Source organism: Microcaecilia unicolor, chromosome 10, assembly GCF_901765095.1.
Source record: "Microcaecilia unicolor chromosome 10, aMicUni1.1, whole genome shotgun sequence".
In the NCBI taxonomy this organism is placed as follows: Eukaryota; Metazoa; Chordata; class Amphibia; order Gymnophiona; family Siphonopidae; genus Microcaecilia; species Microcaecilia unicolor.
The window spans coordinates 181,189,595-181,207,384 of NC_044040.1; the positions used below are offsets into that span (position 1 = coordinate 181,189,595).

A 17,790-nucleotide genomic window follows, 5' to 3' on the forward strand; every position below is an offset into this window, starting at 1 on the left:
CTAGTAAAAAAGGATCGTTTTTGACACAAATGAAACGGGCGCTAGCAAGGTTTTCCTCGGAGTGTGTATGTTTGGGAGAGTGAATGTGAGAGTGACTGTTTGAGAGTCAGAGTGAAAGTGTGAGTCCAATCCATGCTCCTCTGTCACCTGGCCCCTCCATTCATCCCTATCCAGCAATTCCGCTCTCTCCCTGAGGCCTGCCCTGCAATCCATATGCATCCATGGCCATCTGTCCCCTCCATTCATCCCTATCCAGCAATTCCCCTCTCCCTGAGTCCTGCCCTTCCAATCCATGGCCATCCATGCTCCTTTGTCACCTGGCCCCTTCATTCATCCCTATCCAGCAATACCCCTCTCTCCCTGAGGCCTGCCCTGCAATCCATATCCATCCATGCCCATCTGTCCCCTCCATTCATCCCTATCCAGCAATTCCCCTCTCTCCCTGAGTCCTGTCCTCCCAATCCATGCCCATCCATGCTCCTCTGTCCCCTGCCCCCTCCATTCATCCCTTTCCAGCAATTGCCCTCTCTCCCTGAGCCCTGTCCTCCCAATCCATGGCCATCCATGCTCCTCTGTCCCCTGCCGCCTCCATTCATCCTTTTCCAGCAAGTCCCCTGTCTCCCTTCCATGACCCCCCCTCGCATCCATGCTCCTCTCTCTCCCATGTGCCAGCCTGGGCCGCCCTCTTCTCCCCCCCCCCTTCGCATCCATGCTGTCGTTTCTCCCCTGCCCTCCTGCTCCCATTGTTGTACTTTACTGGCCACCCTCTTCTCTCCCCCCAACATGCGTGTTTATTTTTTTTTCTTGTTTTTAAATTTACCTCCGTGGCGGTTCCGGCAGCGAAGCGTCAGGGAAGGAGGCGGTGCTCCCGACGTCTAGGTTTTCCTTCGCTGTGTTCCGCCGCCTTTTGACGTCATCCTTGACGTCAGAAGAAGGCGGAACACAGCGAAGGGAAGGCTAGACGTCGAGAGCGCCGCCTCCTTCCCTGACGCTTCGCTGCCGAGCGATGCGATTGGTTGTGTCATTGCTCCGCCCTCGACGTCATCACGTTTGACGCGTTGGCGGGGCAGACACAATGCGATCTCACCCCCTTCACTTTGCTAAGAGAGGCTTCATTAGAACGTTGGAGGTGCGTTTTATATAGAGAGATAATAATCAGGCTGCAGTACATTGGTGCTCATTTTCAAATGTTTATTCAATTTTAATATACTGCATAACAATACAGTACCAAGCGGTTTACAATACAAATAAAAACACTAAAAAAAATAAAATTAGGAACACCAAACATTTTTGGTAGGAAAACCTAACTCGATCAGAAGATAATGCACAAACTTTAAAAACAAATTATAATTATTTAACAAATAAATAGAATTACAAAGTTACATAGGTTATGTGCTTTGAAAATGAGTCTCAATATCTCCTTTTCATATGCATTCACTCTAGGTCCTTGGGACACACCCAGAAAGTCCAGCTTTTCAGGATATCCGCAGTAAATGTGTATATGAGAGATTTGCATTCACTACTTCCATTGCATGCAAATTTATCTCATGTATAGTCAGGGCACATAACCTGAAAACCTGATTGGCTGTATGTGTTCAGAACCACTACTCTTGCCAGATTAAATGATCAATTCATTCTCTAAGAAAGTGGTCATGGGAAGTGTAGTTCAAAACCAGGATATTTTTTTTGCGTAGAAAGTCTTTTGAGCTACATTTTAATTATTCTTGGCACTCTGCATCAGTGTTCATTGTAAGGCTTGAAAGACAGTGCCCACCCCCCCCCAGCAACTCCTACAAATGATTTAGAATAGGAACAACAAGTGAAGTGATCAAAGGTGTTAAATTTGAATGCAGATTGCCACTGTTTGGTTTTCTGTCAGGTACGTGTGACCTGGCTTCGCAACTGCTGGAAACAGGATACTGGGCTTGATGGACCATTGGGCTGACCCAGTATGACTATTATGTTCTTATGTATTGTGAAACGTTGCAGGAGAGCCTTGGAAACTGGGCTCCCAGCAGTGGTGTAGCCACTAGGGTAAGGGCCTTAAGAGCCTGGGCCCCCTACTTTGGATCAGGCCCCTTCCAAACAAGCAGCTCCCATTAAGTGGCTGGCGGGGTTGCCGAAGACCTGCCAGCCAAAGAAATTCATTGCCAAGCTGCTCCCCTCCTCCTCACACTGATGCAGTACAGAAGAAGTTGGTGGCAAGTGTCTAGCTGCTGACGCTGGAAATCCTCCCCAAATGCTCAGTTAGCACAAGAACTGAGCATGCTTGGGGAGTCCTGGCGTCACACCGTGGACTTTTTCTTCTGTACTACAGCAGCCTGAGGGCAAGGCTTGGCTGGCAGGGCTTTGGCATCCCTGCTGGGGAAGGTATTATATTTGGTGCCCCGGTGAGGGAGGGGGGAGAAGGAGGGGGAAGAGGGAATGCATTGCCACCCACTGTTCCCTCTGAGCTGAGCAGGAGTCCTTCACCTACAGTCCCAGTGGAGAGTGCTATTTCACTATAACATAACATAGGCACCCGAGACCCCTCGGGCCTAGCAATTACTAATTCTTACCATCCTTTAATAAAGACACTACACATATTATAATTTTTAATGTGGCATAACTAGGCTGCAGCTTTATTTTAGATACAAAAATCTCAAAACCCTGGGCCATACCCAAGCCGCTCCAGCCTCTGGCTCATTACCTCCTCCAAGTCCGCTGCCCTAGCAAGACTTGTCAGTTGTAAACAGCGCTCCCCGCCGCACAGCAAGGGGGCTGTACCATAAGCGCAGCTACCAGCTGCCTATGCTAATAACCATTCGGCTTGGGTACCCCGCCAAAGCTGCGACAAATATATACATGTATACCTCACACATATGTTGGGGAGGGAGGGCCGGGTGAGGTCTGCTTGCCCAGACACCTGAAGAGGTTGTCCGGTTCCTTCCAGGGGCTTTTAAACCCCGCTCGCACGCTTCCAATTGGTCAGCGTGGGGTACACCATGCGCCGGGCTCCTGCCCCTTGCGCCTCGCATGCTCTCACTGTCCTCGGCACGCATGCCTGTCGGGGCACGGCGCCATGTTATATTCGGCTCCGTGCACCCGCGGGGCACTACGCCTTGCTTTTTTCAATAGTGAGGGGCAGGCAAGCTGTGCAGGACTCCAGGGAACCTGCCTGTCTCTAGCAATTGAAAGCACAGTATTGAAGCATATGCCCTACTGGGAGCAATGCAGTTGGAGGATTCTGCTCAACCTAGAGTGAAGAGTGTTGCCGTCCCCAGACCACTTTGAATGGGTTGTGTCCGCACTGCTGCTCGGCTTAGTAAACAGGGGGAGTTGGTGTTCTGAACCAGCAAATTTACTTATAAGTCTCTTTAGGCAATTAGCAGGGACAATAATAACAGGTGAAGCAATTAATTTGTTAGAAGCAGTATTCATAAAGTCTCTCTAGTTTTCTCTACTCCTTTCTTTTTTTTTCTATCTGTAATTACTCTTCCCTTAACTTTCTCTGGTAAGGGATATAGATGATATAATTGGTTTCAAAAGATTTCCACTTACAGTCTGTATTAGATGTGCTGAGAGACTTGAGGATTCTGAGGCTCCAAAGCAGCACTGTGGATCACTTGGTCCTGGTTGGAGGTGAGATGGTCCTCAGGAAACATGTAGCTGTATGTGGTTCTGATTTCCCCAGCTTCTGATGCTGTCCAGGATGTTGTGCAGATGAAAGGTAGTCCTGGGTGCCCTGCTAAATATACACAGCTCTACCAAGCTTCTCCCGTTCTCCTTTGCCCCTAGAGTGGGCCCATTGAATTCCCTGTTCCCACTGTCTGACACAGCACAAAGCTTAAGCTGCTGCTGTTATTGTTGAAGGCTCCAAGGATTCTCCTAATTAGATGTTTTGGCTAAGGCAGCCAGAACTCTTCTGCTGTAGCTAGTTGGCTAGGGCTTTGGGGCTGGATGGGCTCTCGCCTCATATGCAGGTCAGTGACCGGGGAGGCAGGAGCCAAACACAAATACTTGAATTGTACTCAAGATTCCTCTAAACTAATCTTTCTTTTATAATACTGGTCAAGGAACTGCTCCTTTCTGGAAACTGTTAAGGTGGAAATAAAATTTCAGTATTCTTGTGGAGCCACTGGAGGTCACTGAGGGAAATAAACAAGAAACCCCCCAAAAAAATCCCTAGGAGAGCCATGCAAATGGCCAAGGAGGAATGTTCATCCATAGAGAATCTCATTGCCCTCAGTTTGAAATACCGTAGTCTGGCTTTAATTTAAGGATGTGTACAACTTTTGAACTATAGCTTGTATTACTTGTATGCATATCAAACAACGACTAGAGTACAAAAAGCCGCAGAGCCCTCCCTCCCACTTATGTAAATCAGAAAATTATTTGTGGTAGGATTAGCAAGGGTCAGTTTTTACTTCACAGACATAATAATTGTTAAAACTCTAGTGGTATAACAATTATTTATCAAAGGTTTTTTTTAATGCCTGTGAAGCAAACTGACCCTCACTAATCCTACCACAAAGTATTTTCTGATTTACAGAAGTGGGGGGAGGGCTCTGAGGCTTTTTCCCTTCGAGCTTTTTGTACTCTAGTGGTTGGTTGTTTGATATACATATAAGTACTGGAAGCTATATTTTGAAAGAGTGTAGTCAGTAGTGTTATTAGTCTCTTTTAACCTCTATTAAAATGTAATACTTTAAGCTGAAAGTAGAGGACAGATTGGGAATGGTAGTTATTTTGTTTGAGTTTTGGAGGTCTCGGAAGACACTTGAAGAATACTGTTCTGATTTTTGTTAGTTGTGGAGAAGTGTTGCTTGTGAATTGCAATGAAGTGTGAGGTGGGTTTTGTGTGTTCTTGAACAGTTTACATGGCTTTATCTGGGTCAAGGAGAGATCTTGCATAGTTAAGTGTTCTCCCCCTAGTCCTTCAGGTCTACCTGTTCCACTCCACTCATTATTTTATAGACCCCTATTATATCTCCCCTCAGCCATCTTTTCTCCAAGCTGAAGAGCCCTAGCTGCTTCAGCCTTTCCTCATATTCCTATATCTCTCACCTTACTACTCCCTTGCCCATCTCTACTTGCCTATCTCTTTTTATTCTGTTATACTTATATTTTTCTCTACCAATATTATGTAATCCCCATTACTATGTGAGCCGCATTGAACCTGCTTTGAGTGGGAAAGCGCGGGGTACAAATGTAATAATAATAATAGGAAAGTCGTCCCATCCCCTTTATCATTTTCGTTGCCCTTCTCTGCACCTTTTCTAATTCTGCTATATCTTTTTTTTGAGATGCAGTGACTGAACACTGTACCATTCAGAGAGAGACTAGTCAACCCTATCCAAACCAGAGAATCACCTTAAGAGGTCCTCCGCCCTATGTACTCAACCCAAGATCCTAGTAACCCAGGCAGGGATTAGAACCTGCTTGCACGGCAGCAAGGGGTTACAGTTTAAGAAATAGAAAATGTAAAAAATAATAAAATCAAATGACAATATAGCAAGGCAAACGTTGCAATGTATCCAAAGTCAGAGTTCACAGCACTTAGCTATCAGTTATTCAGCAGGATATGTTACTTGACGAAGGCAGCAGTGGTGTAATGGTATTTCACCAATTTTACCAAACTAAATTTTATTTAGAGTTATTCAACCAAAATGAATACATTAATCATTTTGTGGCACTATTTACTGTTAAACAACCATAAGTAATTTTTAGCTGTGCTCTACAGTGGGTTCCTGGAATCCTTAACTGTGCGCTAGTAAATGTGTTACTTAACGGAACACTGGGAAGAGAAAAATTGTTTACTGCTTAAAAATAATTCACTAGACTATTTTAAGAAAAACTTAAATTGTGCTAAAAGATTATGCTTGTTCTGATTAAGTAGAAACGAATTGTGACAGAAGTACTAAAAGTGCCAGGGTATTGTATGTTTTTTTGTTGTGTTTTTTTCTTGTTCCATATGTTATTCCTTCTCGCTCACTTTGAGTGTTTCAGTGACTGGAGAGAGGACGTGGTTGTCGGATTTTGTTATTGAGTGCTTCCTGACATACAGGCTAGAATTGGTTTAAAAAAACATGTTGCTGGCTTATTAGGTTTAGTGCATCTGGGCCTTAGTTAGCACACAGATAAAGGAAATACCTGTAATGATGTAACCAGTTTTTATTTGAAACTTGACTATTCTGGACTCTGATTGGCCTGGAGTTTGAAATTATGTAGCAGTTGCTGGCTGTTGCTTCAGTTTGGGGGGGGGGAGTGAAAGGAGAGAGAGAGACAGAGAAACCAAATTGTTAGTTACTGTTATAATTGATCCATATTTCAGTTACGTGTTATTGTTTTGCCGATTGCTCATTTTTTTTTTTGTTCAAGTTTGACAATAAACCTGTTTAGTTTGTTGACTCTGCCTGTCTGGACTGATAAAGAATCCTGGTGGTTTGTGTGTTGGGTCTGTGAGTGCTTTCTGGGAACTGTGGGACCACTGGGAGTGTGGCTTCAGTAACCTAGACATCACTGGGAATAATTTGAGAGCAGGAGACTCGCCCAGAAGTGGTTGTGACCTAGTCGGTGGGAGGCAGATGCTGGCTGACCTGAGCTGTGCTGGGGATAGACCCTCTAAGTGGCCGTGGGGTAACCCCAGGCATGTGGCTAGGCGTTTTGTGACATCCTAATAAAAAATTAATTCAAACATAAAACAGAAACAACAAAATTCCAACTATTGATTGAACGAGGAAGTCTTTAAAACCTTCCTAAAAGAAAAATAAGAAGATATGTCTTAGATCAGTTGGCCCAGTATATACACTACCTCCAATATAGTTCAAATATACCATGGACCTCAGCGGTGCCACTTAATGAATATTGAGTTTAAACCAGTAAGATTTATGCACCCACCTCCTCATCGGCCCTTCGTATAACATTTTTTCAAAATTCTTTTAAACAATTCAATTACAGTAAAGTATTAGAATAGTTAGAATACATCTCTCAAGTTGCATTATCAGTCAATTGGGGGATTATTTTATTCCGATGTAGACTATGTTTGACCCTGGAGCTGTTTCAAGGAACACCTCCTACAATAATAAAGACGGAGATTAATATATATCCCCACCCTATTATCATCATCAAAAGGTAATCTTAAAGTTTCCTGATTTAAACAGATCTGGCATTTCTCAGCCCCTTATACATACTGCTTTGCAATGGCGGTGGTGTTTTTTTCCCTGTAGTTTTTAACGCCCTCAAACTGATCATGTGATACAGACGAGAGACCAGTCACAGAGCTCCTGATCACAACATCGTCAGCCACTCGATCTCTAGGTTAAGCCTCGCAGGAGTCACTGTTTTCAATTTAAAAATTCAGTTCTGTTTCCAATAGTTAAGCACCCTCTCTATATCTCCTCCCTCCCACCCTACATTTATCTGATCAATAACCCGCCACCTAAAATCCTGCAGCGAGTGCCCTTTCTACACCCAATGTTACACTGAAGGGGCCTAAAAGGACTCTGTATGTACTCGAGATTTATGTTCATTTAATCTAATCTTAATCTGACGGCTACTCCGTCCAGCGTATATCAGATCACATGGGCACACTATACAATAAATAACATTCTTACTAACACATATGGTAGATTGATTTGCCCTAAGTTCATAGTTTTGATCTGGGGTTACCCACACTGGCCCTGATATGATACAATGGCACCACTGGCAGTTACCAAAAGGGGTATGAGTGCCTTCCATCTTTATACATCTTCCCTTTTTATACTGCTGCGGGGCCAAATACTCACCTAAAGTTTTACCTCGCATGAACGCTACCACTGGAAATTCTTCAAAACAGGGGAATAATGTCATGACATGCCAGTGAACCTTCATACTTTGAACAAATCATTTTGAAGGATGATAAAAAAGCAATACACAGGTGAGCTTCTCCTCAGGTTGAACTTAGATCAGTTGGCAACATATTCCATAATTGGAAAAAGGAAAAGAATTTTCAATAATTGTCTTAAAACGAATGCTCTTCAACGAGGAAAATCCCAGTTTCAGAGCTGTTACAAATCCCAAGTTTCTGTTAAAAGATGGAATAATAAGCAATTTTCCTAACCCTTCTGAATTCAATCCAAATACCAATTTAAAAATTAAACAAATCACTTTAAAATGTATAGGTTGATGTATTGGCAACCAATAGAGATCACACCTAGAAGATGACACGCTATCAAAACAACCCAGCCCACAAACCAACCTAACGGCGCAAATGGTTATGCAGTTTACTCGAGATCTGGAAATATAATGAGTACAGTAATCTAATTGAGGTAATTACCTAGTTATGTGCTAGAGTTCTAGAATACTGCTTAGTGCCTAAGTAACACTGACATGCATAATTGTAACAGTTACGTATGTGAGTGTTCGTATTCTATAACTTATATGCGCACTTGGCATGTAAATATAGAATAGAGACAGGAGAAGAGGATTTTAAAACACAAAACACAATTCACGGGGAAATATGGCGAAACCTCAGCCCATTCATCCACCCAGAAAAGATAAGTGAAGAAGTTTTAAAGACATTTTTATGGACTGTTAGCTAATAGAAATCTTTCTGGGTCAGCACAAGATTTATTTCAATTGAATAACGAGGAGAGGAAGGAAGGATAAGTGCTGTGATGTTTGGCAAATGATGTCTTAGCCTTACACAACTAGCCTTACACAACTAACCCACCAATCCACCCAATCATTAAAGTCCACCTTCTATCCTGCCTAACACCTTTCTTCTCTCTTCCCTTACTCAATCTTTATACATCACTAATTGTATCTGATATTATGGAATGATTATGTCATAACCAAACTCTGTAAGCCACATTGAGCCTGCAAATAGGTGGGAAAATGTGGGATACAAATGTAATAAATAAATATTTATGGTTAAAAAGGCACTACAGCACTACTGAGTACTGCAAATTAAAATAGAAAAAATATGTATTGTGATTGATTTGATCATACATAGGATATTCTGGTGTAATTGGAAAAAACAATGTAAATATAGGTGTCAAGTTGGTGTCAAGTTATACAATGAGGGGGTGGTTTTTTTTTTAGGATTTTGATTTTACTGTTTTTAAATCCCAGCCCCTTTAAATTGCATCCGGTGTGTGAGCATTCACATGTTTCCTCATTTTCTTTCCCCAGATTGGTGCCTATTTTAGCAGCATTTTGGCAGAAAAGCTTAAACTCAACACTTTCCAGGATACAGGGAAAAAGAAGCCACAAGTCAATGCCAAAGACAACTACTGGCTGGTCACGGCTCGCTCTCAGAGTGCAATACACAACTGGTTTATGGATTTAGCAGGGAACAAGCCATTGACTGCGCTGGTTAAAAAGGTATTGCAGTGTCCACGCATCGTGTTGTATTTCACTTCCGTGCAAACATTTGCAGTCCTTTTTTTTTCAAGCCAGGTTTTGTCACGGTTGAAACATTCAAGGCAGCTTCGTATCGTGACCTTTGTTTTTAGAGGGGAAGAATTAAAATCGACAGGCTGACTGTATTTTAGCTAGTAAACTCCTATTCCACTGCTAGTGTATCACTCTATGTAAACTATGAATGAGGCTCTTTTGCCTGGATATGAAGCTGCCTCACATAAATGATACCACTATATCGGCACTTTAAGCAGGCTGAGACGGACTTGGCTTTGGTATTCTGGTTTTTCTAATTGAAACGTGACTACAACTTAAAAGCAGGCTTGGGTTAATTCTGTCCCAATGATATGGAGCCTTCCAGTTCAACTCCTTGGCCAAAGCTGTTCTCGCCCATTAGACTATGGCAGAGACTTATAAGTGGAAGGCCCACCAAATCTCCCATCCCCACCCCTGCGTGAATGCATTGCATTCACAGGGCTAGGAAGGAGTCAGATGGTGAACATTTCAGGATTTCTGGTAGGGGACGTGATTTGACAAGATCCTACATATGGCTTAAAGCACACAGTACCTTTAATTCTTGCTGTCCTTTTTAAATGAATAACCCAAGCAAAGAATCCAGTTTAACAGCCTGTGATTTACAAGCTGAGAGGCTGTTTTCTTCCATTTAAGTTTGTTTTTTCTTTATGCTTGTGCTAAGCTTTATGCTGCTATAGTCTCTCTGCAAAGGAGAGATCTGTGGATGAATATTTCCTGTTTCTGCAGTAGCTCTTTTCTTTGGTCTCATAAAGGCAGAGTATTTGTTTTATATAGGTTTCTTTTGTCAGCTATATCCTTGCCCTATAAACTATGCAGTCGGTGCATAGACTGGAAGAGGAGAGGAGGATCCTATAGAGCAGTCTTCCAGTCTTGGGTCCTTGCATCTTATTGTTGATTGCAGAGAGAATTATGGCATTGCTAATTGCCAGAAATGAAGCCGTTTCTTAAATTTATATGCATGGTGAGTGTTGCTGTTCTTGCATTTCCAGGTTCCTATCCTAAGTAAAAAAGAAGACGCGTTTGCTTATTTGGCCAAGTACTCGGTGCCACTACTGCGAGCAGCATGGCTGATCAAGATGACCTGCGCATACTATTCTGCCATTTCGGAAGCAAAAATCAAGAAACGTCAAGCAGCAGATCCAAATATTGGTAATGTGTATTGTTTACATCATATGGAGATGTGTCTGGTCCTGGAAAAAGTTAGGCTGTGATAATCTTTTATTATCCATGAAAATAACTGTTCAAAATATAAGCAGTGAAATGGGATAGGCTACAGGGGCCATGGCCCAATCAACTTTTTGCACGCACACAGCATTAACAACTGCAAAACTTGGGGGATGGGGGCAGAAATTGATTCGTTTTCCCCTCCCTCTCCCTCAACCTCCCATGGCTGTGCTCCCGTCCTGCCTATGATCCATCCCCTCTACTCCCCATACAGTCTTACGGTACATTCTTATCGTGTACCATAAGCAGCAGCAATCCACACACTGCCTGAGGCTGCCTGGAGCCTTCCGTCTGCCGTGTGCTGGAAGCATGAAGTTATGTCAGAGGGCTGAACCTGGAAGAGGGAAGGTTCCAAGTGAGATGCAGACAGTGTGTGTGGGTTGCTGCTGGTGCCTTTTAGGAGTATGAAGGTTTCCTGGGGTGATGCCAGACTGGGGGTGCAGGGGAGGGAAAATAGAGGAAGAGATGCTGGACTGGGATTTTGGTACCCTTTATCACCGGCGCCCTCAGCCAGTTCTCACCTGGTCCATAAGTTGAGCCAGCTCAGGGCACAGAAACCCAATGGTAGTGTGTCCTCTTAGACTTGCTGCAACACAAGCAGCTGTTTGCTAGGCCCATAGAATCAGCTTTTAAGACCTAGGGCTGATTGCAGCAGAAGGTAGTGGCAATGAAGGCAGATCCTTTTGGCCAGTGCCAGCTGCCAATTTTTAAGCATCTAGGCAATCTGGTACACAGGGCTGGCTTTACCGTTGGGTAAAATAGGAGGTGGTGGACTAGAGAACCACCTATTTTGGGGTGTGGCATTGCAGCTTTGACACATTTTCCAAGACCATGAGTAAATGGGCCTAAAGCTGAATTATGCTGCTGGTCACCTCCAATATGTTTTGAGTGAAAAAATATTTCCTTCTATTTGTTTTAAAGGTATTTCCATATAACTTCATTGAGTGTCCCCTGGTCCTTGTACTTTTTGAAAGAGTGAAAAATTGATTCACTTTTACCCATTCTACACCATTCAGGATTTTATAGACCTTAATCATATCCCCCCCCTCAGCTGTCTTTTCCATGCTAAAGAGCCTTAACCTCTTTAGCCTTTCCTCATAAGGCAGGAGTTCCATCCCCTGTATCATTTTGGTCACTTTTCTTTGAACCTTTATCTAATTCTGCTTTATGTTCTTTTGAGATACGGGTACCAGAATTGAACGTAATGCCCAAGGTGAGGTCACACCATGGAGCAATACAGAGGCATTGTAATATTCTTGGTCTTATTTTGCATCACTTTCCTAATAATTCCTATCATCCTGTTTGCTTCTAGTATGGGGCTAGATTTAAGCAGTACTATGTTGGTGCATGCTGATGCAGTTAATGTAAATAGGGCTTTATGGTAAACTAGTAAAAATGGCCCATTTCTGAGACCAATGAAACGGGCGCTAGCAAGGTTTTCTTCATGTGTGTGTGTGTGAGTGAGTGTGTGTGAGAGAGAGACAGAGTGAATGTGCAATTATGTGTGTTTGTTTGCCATAGAGTGAGGCTGTGTGTGTCAGAATGAGAGAGAGTTTGTGTGTGTGTTAGAGGGAGTGTGTGTGGCAGGTGCCCCCCTCCGCCTCCCGCCCTCTTTCCTTCTCCCCCCTGTATTCCTTCCCCTGTCCTTTCCCCTTTTCTTTTTTCTTTTCTCTCCCTCCCCTTCCCTGCTTCAGGGTCCTGAGTCCCCCTCCCTCCGAATTTAGGGGAGTCCCCCTCCCTCCCTCCCAGTGTGTTGTTGAAGCTGGCTCCCTCCCTCCCACTGTGTTGTTGTAGCTGGCTGCATCCCTCCCACTGCCATGATGAAGCAGGGTGGCTGGCTGGCTCCCTGTCTCCCACCACGTTGTGGCTGGCTGGCTGGCTGGTTCGTTCGTTTCCTCCCTCCCTCCCTCCCTCCTTCCCTCCCTCCGACGTTCAGGCTGCCTGCCTGCTTGCGTGCCTGCCTGCTTCCCTCCGTCCCTCTTACGTTTTGGTTGTGTCTCTCCCTTCTGTGACGGTCAGTGTGGCTGGCTCGGTCCCTCGCTCTCTTTCTTGGTTGTTGTTTGCATTTGCGTTGCATGTGACGTCATCATGTGTGGTATGGGAGCGGGTGTGCTTTTTGTTTTGCAGAGTGTATGTGCTCCGCCCTCTATATCATCACGTTGTGACGCGAGGGCGGGGCAGGCACTCATGGTGGAAAACTGATCTACACCATGACCAACTGCTTGGAATGCTGGGAAACTTGGCCTCATAGAACGTTGGAGGTGCGTTTTATATAGAGAGATAACACTTTAATGCAGTAGTGCATTTTAATAAATCCCATAATGTACAGTACAAGATTGAATTCTGCTGAGTCAAACATTTGTGCATTACTACATCTATAAAACCAATGCTTTCTGGTAGCTGTATTCTATACCACAGTCAGGAATCCAAAACTGAACAAACTTTAGTAGTCGTATTTTTTGGTATATAGGGCAGTTTATGGTGTAACAAGTAGTTTGATAATTTCTCTCTGAGCCTTTCCACTTTTGAAGCTAATTGTGGAAAATCAAATGTAAAGTCATTAACAGCCCTTCCTTCCTTTTCACCAGATACTTTTTGTAGCTCCTCACTCCGCTCCTCAGTTACCCAGGCCGTGCAAACACTCACATTTCAAGCAGGGGTTCTTTCTGAGGGTACAGAATTCTCTGTTCGGTCCCCTAGTATCTGTGCAATTTCCCAAAATCCAGTAATAGGGCAACTTAGATACTTTTATGGTTCCCAGGAAAAATTGAAGCTTCACTTGAAGTTTCAGACAAGTAATTAGGTCTTCCAGAAAATGTCTTTGATATGTGTCCAGAACATAACTATTTACTGTCTTAAATGTCAACATTCCAACTCATACTCTGTAGTTTTCTTTGGAAAAGACTCACGCAGCTGTCCCTGAAGCTTGCAGGAAGGTTCTTGAGTCTCCCAAGGATTCTTCCTTTCACAAGGGAACCTGGCAAACATTACTCATGACTTCAGAAGACAAGCTGAAGTTTCTTGATCTCTCCAACTAAGTTTCTTCATTCACTTGCTCTTTCACTCCTTGATTCCTCAGTTATCTCAAGGAAGCAATAAAATATTGTGTGAGAACAGATCTCTATACCACTTCTTGATATAAACCTTGAGTTGTCACCTTTTGCTGTGTAGTCTTTACAGATTTCTGGTTCTCTGTTGTTTCTGCTCCTTCCTGGAAGTAGCAAGGGGGTAACTTTGTGGCCAGGTCCCTTCCCCTTCATCCTCCAGAAGAGCAGGAAGATGAATCCTCAATACGGCATCAATCTGTTTCTATGTACTGCCATCTGCTGACAGCACAAAATTAATACATCTTCCATACACTATCCCTCAAATTCTTTAAAGGGCACTAAAATTGGATGTGCAGTTGGACATGCAGATTTCATTTACATATGCAACTAAGGGGCCTTTTTGCTAGGTCACTACCATGTTAGGTGCCGTGGCGTCCCACAGAAGTTTCTTGATCACCGAGTGCTAATCCCACACTGGAAAATATATTTTTTTACTTTTCAGCGTGGGATGGTGTGCCTATGGGCAGAGAGTAGGCGTACCTGCTCTAATTGGCATACCTGCTCTAATTGAGCACATTACTGCGCACTACCCGATTAGCTCAGGAACCCTTGCTGCCTCCTAAATAGGTGGCAGTAATGGCTCCTATGGTAATGGCCACGTGCTAATGGGGAGATTAGTGCGGGAACGTTGCAAAAAAATGTGGCATGGTGGCCATTTTGAAACGCCAAGCAAAGAAGATGGAGCATAAAAGACCTCCCTCAGATGGTGTCCGCAGCAAATTCTTTATTCAAATCAGTAAAAAAAAGCGACCCGACGCGAGTCGTGTTTCGGCCCTATCGGCCTGCATCAGGGGTCTAGGAATTCGTCAAACAGTATATATTCCTAGAACAATTAGATTGCAGCCAAGTCTCCTATGATGTCTTATGCAGCTAGGCCAGTAGAGCCAACAATGATCCTCACAGGCTTGCTCCAGGACCTTCTCTCTGCCGGGTCCTGGAGCAAGCCTGTGAGGATCATTGTCGGCTCTTTTCCAGGCTAAAGTGGTTAGGGCTCTTTAGCTTTTCCTCATATGAGAGGAGTTCCATCCTCTTTATCATTTTGGTCGCTCTTCTTTGAACCTTTTCTAATTCCACTATATCTTTTTTGAGATACGGCGACCAGAACTGAACGCAGTACTCAAGTGTGGTTGCACCATGGAGCGATACAAAGGTATTATAGATCTTATTCACCTTCCCATTCCTAATAATTCCTAGCATCCGGTTTGCTTTTTTGGATGCTGCTGCACGCTGAGCTTAAGATTTCACGTATTATCTACGATGACACCTAGATCTTTTTCTTGAATGCTGACCCCCAAGGTGGACCCTAGCATCAGGTAACTATGGTTCGGATTATTCTTTCCAATGTGCATCACTTTGCATTTGTCCACATTAAATTTCATCTGCCATTTGGATGCCCAGTCTTCCTGTTTCCTAAGGTCTTCCTGCAATTTTTCACAGTCTGTATGTGTTTTAACAACCTTGAATAGTTTTGTGTCATCTGCAAATTTAGGAGTCCTTTTACAAAATGGCAGTAAGCCCAACGCGGGCTTACCACTCGCTAAAAGGGAAGTACCTCCGGGCTACTGCAGCAGCCCGGCGATGGTTCCCAACCCCATCACATGTCATATCTGGCTCTCTTCCCCCCCCCCCCCCCCCCCCCCGAAATGGCCGCGGCCATTTCCTGAAAAACCCCCAAATACCTACCTTGTACCTGCTGCGGTAAAAGGGGGCCTTGGTGTGCATCAAACACGCACGCCAACGCAGGCCCCCTTTTGCCTCAGCTTCGTAAAAGGACCCCACCTTTTACCCGCTGCGGTAAAAGGGGACCTTGGTGTGCGTCAAACACACATGCCAACGCAGGCCCCCTTTTGCCTCAGCTTCGTAAAAGGACCCCTTAATCATTTTTACATTTTTTAAATTAAAATTAATGTGTCAAATGAACTTGAAAAGTCCAAAACCTGGGGTGAAAAAAAGCCCAAGCAGACCATAAATGAATTGAAACATTTTGTCATGTGCACATCTTTATTAAATGATAATATTTCAGCTGCTAAATGGTGCTGCATAAATGTTATATATATATATATATATAGTTTCAAGAATGCAGTGAATTACTACTGTATTTTTGTGTGTGACTTAAGTTGCACTATATAGAATCCAGGGGTTAGTGCCCAAATTTGCATGCATAAATTATAGAAGTGTTAGTTACATGCATAACTTAGCTGCTAATTGGTATTAACTAATTGGTGCTAACTGGCACTAATTACTACTTATTAGTGTAACTGCCCTGAGTTGGTATTCTATAAACTGTGCGCACAAAATCCAAAGCACATAAATGCAAGGGGGCGTGGACTGGGGAGGGGCATGGGCATGTTAGGGGCGTGTCCAGCTCTTTCATGCTCAAATGATAGAATACTTGCAGTTATGTGTTTAACTGCCTGTATTTTGGTGTGAGCATTCACACCAGCTACTGAAGTAGTATAAATGCTCACTCCTAAAGTTGCGCACGTAAATGCAGGTGTCATGGTCCTAGGCTTTAAACAACAGTCACGAACTCTGGAACAACGTGAGCCCTTGGCCTACTGTCGTCGAGCGGCAGCAGGAGGCAAAACCTCCCATGCAGAACTAGACTAAGAAGCTTGGCTTGGCTGGAACCGGATGCTGGGATGGACTTGGCTTGACTGGAACAAGCTTGGCAGGAACAGGATTCTGGATACTGGAACAAGCTTGGCAGGAACAGGATTCAGGATACTCAAGCAGGATTCAGGATTTTCAAACAAGCTTGGCAGGAACAGGTTTCCGGATACTCAAGCAGGATTCAGGATTTTCAAACAAGCTTGGCAGGAACAGGTTTCAGGATACTCAAGCAGGATTCAGGATTTTCAAACAAGCTTGGCAGGAACAGAAGCTGAAAGCAAGCAGGGCAGAGACAAGCAGGAAGGGGACTGGGACTGAAAGCAAACAGGGCAGAGACAAGCAGGAAGGGGACTGGAGCTGAAGACAAACATGGCAGACACAAGCAGGATACAAAGCTGACCCACACAGACAAACAACAGAACTAAGGCTGAAAAGGTAGAGGGGACTAGAACAAGCAAGGCAGACTAGGCAGGACACAAAGCTGACCCACACAGACAAAGAACAGAACTATGGCTGAAGGCTGAACTTAGTACACAAACAGACTGAGAAGAACAGAAGCAGAAGTGCACACAGGCACCCTAAACAATGAATCAAGACAGAAGTGCCCACGGGCACACAGGCTATGAACAAAGCAACAAGAAATCAAGGCAGAAGTGCTACCCTGCACACCGACTAACCTGGAGACCTTTGACATTGCAAAGGCACTGAATGAAAGTGCACCACTTCCTTATAAACAGGACAGAGGCAGGAAATACACACTGAACACCAAAGTGAGGCTTGAAACACAGAGGAAGTGGAAACCCTACAGGACAGAGGCAGGCAGTACACAGAACCCAAAGTGAGGCTTGAAACACACAGAAAAGAAACCCTACAGACAGTAGCCAGCACAGCAGCTGACAATCGGGACATAAGGTGAGTCAGAGAGGGATCCCGACCACAGTCGTGACAGCAGCCTTACATTAGTATTCTATAATGGCACTTGTGTGTGCAATTGCCAATATAGAATTAATGCTTAACGGATATCATCCCGACGCCTGTCTTTAGGAGTCTTTTTCAGATTACTCCTCTCCAGGGCTCCACGAGCAGGTGTGTTGTCAACATGCAGGCACTTATTTGTCTTTATAAAATACTATCATATGTGGCAGAGATCATGTCTGTAATGCTGGCGCAATCATTTAAACCCACTTGAGAGCAGTTGCGCATATAAAGTGTGGACCTTTGTTTACATGTGTGTGTAGACTAAGATGTTTCAAAATCTATGTGTGTACGTGCTTAAATCCAGCCAGAATCCATTCCTGTGCATGCCTACTGGTAGAATATGCACTACCATGTCATGGCATGTCTTCTTATGCCATTCTGTGTTGTGTAAAAGGTCATTTCTGCACATATGTGGCCTTGTATGCACGGGAATTACTTTACAAAATTAACT

General features: G+C 44.0%; 1 protein-coding gene across 1 annotated transcript in view; it reads left to right on the forward strand.

Annotated features, from left to right (window-relative positions):
- The window catches only part of LOC115478360 (mediator of RNA polymerase II transcription subunit 12-like protein), a 122,070-nt gene that overhangs the window by 20,974 nt on the left and 83,306 nt on the right, over window positions 1–17,790 (forward strand). The window contains exons 3-4 of the mRNA XM_030215662.1: window positions 9,154–9,345; window positions 10,407–10,566. Coding sequence (XP_030071522.1) covers window positions 9,154–9,345; window positions 10,407–10,566 — 352 coding nt within the window. The remainder of the gene's footprint in view (window positions 1–9,153; window positions 9,346–10,406; window positions 10,567–17,790) is intronic.